General features: G+C 40.4%; 1 protein-coding gene across 1 annotated transcript; it reads left to right on the forward strand.

Annotated features, from left to right (window-relative positions):
- Positions 1–796: 796 nt before the first annotated feature.
- On the forward strand, positions 797–1,857 carry LOC148576027 (uncharacterized). The gene is made up of 2 exons (XM_088502654.1): positions 797–1,324; positions 1,396–1,857. Exons 1-2 carry the CDS (start codon positions 797–799, stop codon positions 1,855–1,857), a joined length of 990 nt encoding a protein of 329 aa, XP_088358780.1.
- Positions 1,858–2,835: the final 978 nt, after the last annotated feature.

A 2,835-nucleotide genomic window follows, 5' to 3' on the forward strand; every position in this document is an offset into this window, starting at 1 on the left:
GGTATGTGAAGTTTCTTTCTTTTGCCTTCTTTAAATTCAATTCTTGGCTCGTTGTCTGTTCCTCATCTTCTTCATTTCTGAGTTCGAATGGGGTATGAGAGGGATACTGAAAGGGAGATAGATTGGTATGATGATTGGGTAAATGAGGACGTGAAGGGTCGTATTTTATTATTTCTGGATGTTGATGCTGTTAGTGGCATAGACAAGGCTGGAGTAGTGAGGGCTGGGTCTGGAGTTCGTTTGGAGTTATTGCTATGTTCAGAAGATGATAGAGTTTACCAGAGAGGGGAAGGTTTTGAATATTTCTTTATGTATAGCTGTGTATTGGAAGAGTTGAGGGTGAGGGTTCCGTTTAGTGATTTTGAGTGTCAAGTGCTAAAGCAATTAAACTGCGCTCCATCCCAATTGCATCCTAATGGATGGGCGTTCCTACGTGCGTTTGAGATTCTCATGGAGTTTCTGGAAGAGATCCCATCAGTGGAGTTGTTTTTCTCCTTATTTCAGGCGAAAGGCGTATGGAAAGGCGGATGGGTAAATCTTAATAGCTCGCCGAGGTTTGCCATATTTAAGCTATACAAGTCTTCTTTTAAGAATTTCAAGGAGATGTACATTAAGGTGAGCAACTCTGAGGCCGATTTTCCCTTTTATTTGGACAAAAATTTAGGGGAAAAGTTCCCTCTTTGGTGGTGTTCGGAGCCGTAGAATATTCTGGGGCCTGAAGTGATAACTCCAAGGGATGAGTGCGTAATTGAGTATTTGACTGAGGTTGTTGATCAGAAGGAGTTGATTTCAGTTTATGACCTGTTGCAGTGGGAGGAGAATAAAGATGCTGTTATTGCTTACTTGGGTAAGAATTGTAAATTTGCTTTTGGTATCATGTTTGAGGTTTGAAATGTGTATTTGTTTTGCTTGTTTTTCAGGTGGTAAGTACCCAGGTGTATCTGCAGTGAGTTTGAGGTCTCGGGTGAAGAGCAAAGGGTTGGATAAGGAGGTATCCTCGTCGAAGGCAGATAAGGTCGATGTTGACGAGGTTGATCAACCAAGGCCGGGGAGGAGGAAAGTTATTGCTAAGAAGAGAAAGGGTGATGTGGTGGATTTGTCCGGCGTTTCTGATGATGAGAGGGATGATGTTCCGATGGAGGAGGTTCATAGGTTTTGTGATAACCAGAAAAAGTTGCACGGTTTTGTTGAGTGGAGTGAGGGGTCGTCCCTCTGGGGGAAGGATCATCCTTTCATGATCACTGCTGATGAGGTATGCCAGACCTCGTCTGATGTTAGTTTGGCGGAAGAGGTGGGGGATGTGGCCATTGATCAGTACATGCAGGTAATTTTGATTTTGGAGTGAAGGTTTTTGAATTTTTCTGTTTTTGTGGGATACTAATTTTTGAACTTTAGGTGGTTGGGCTGCGGCTGGCGAGTTTGGGGCGTAGCCGTGAAAAAATACATCGGAAGTTTGTTGAGAAGAAGGAGGATCCGAGCTTTAAGGAGGAGTTGGCTATAAACACTGCTAAGATCTCGGAGCTAGAGGTAAAGTTAGATGAGGTTGAAAAGCATTTGAAAGATGTAAAGGATAGCTATGCCAAGGATGTTGAAGATTTAAAAAAGAAGGAAGCTGACTTATCTGCTCTGGGTGCCCGTATGATTGAGGTTACCACTCAATTTAAGGAGTTGGAGAAGAACAAGCAAGGAGAAATTCTTGATTCCTTCCTTGAAGGATTTGAGAGGGCATCTGTGCAGGCAAGATTCCTAGCTCCCGAGGTGGACTTTTCAGCGATGGATCCAGGGAAGGTAATTCAGGATGGTGTGATGGTCGAAGATGATGGTGCTGCTGAGGAGGGAGATGAGAATGTTCAATAATGTTTTGGCTTGTTTTTTGATAGTTTAATTTTGGTAAACTATTTTGCTTCTGTGGTGGGTTTATGATTGTTTATGTGTAGACAGTTTAGTTGGCTTTTGTTATTGTAGCTTATATTTTACTACTGTTTTCTGGGAGAGGACAAACTTTGTTGTTCCTGTTTGCATGTTATGATGATAATATAATATTATTGCTGTATGATAAGTTGGTTTTTATCTGGTATGTGAGTTTGGGTTGAAGCCAGATTTTTTAGGTAAAATTTGTTGTAATGGTGAATTGCCATTAATTTGATTGAGAAAAGATGAGTAGGCCGAGTTTGGGATGCCGATTCATAGGCATGATAATAACTGTATTGTGTTTTGGTCATTGGCAATGATTGTGAATGAGATCAGCTATTGGCTATGATAGTATCATAGTGTTGTGATTCTGACTAAGATCGGATATTTGATTGACTAATTGGTAAATTCAGAATGACTGGGTTTCGAGTTAGGTTGGTCATGTTTTAATGATCGGACTCCGAGTTAAATCGGATATGTTGAATGATTGGATTCCAAGTTAGGTCGGATATTCGTCTGATTGAATGATCGGATTCCAAGTTAGATCGGATATTCTTCTGATTGAATAATCAGATTCCGAGTTAGATCGGATATTTGTCTGATTAAATGATCGGATTCTGAGTTAGATCGGATATTCGTCTGATTGAATGATCGGATTCTGAGTTAGATTGGATATTTGTCAGATTGAATGATTAGATTCCAAGTTAGATCGGATATTTGTCTGATTAAATGATCGGATTCCGAGTTAGATCAGATATTTGTTTGATTGAATGATCGGATTCCGAGTTAGATCGGATATATGTTTGATTGAATGATCGGATTCCGAGTTAGATCGGATTGTTGTCTGATTAAATGATTGGATTCCATTTTTAAGGTCGGCAGTCAGAATGACTGATTGTATCCGAGTGATCGGATTGATAGTAT

This window comes from Arachis ipaensis, chromosome B1 (assembly GCF_059453495.1).
Source record: "Arachis ipaensis isolate K30076 ecotype BB chromosome B1, ASM5945349v1, whole genome shotgun sequence".
Taxonomy (NCBI): Eukaryota; Viridiplantae; Streptophyta; class Magnoliopsida; order Fabales; family Fabaceae; genus Arachis; species Arachis ipaensis.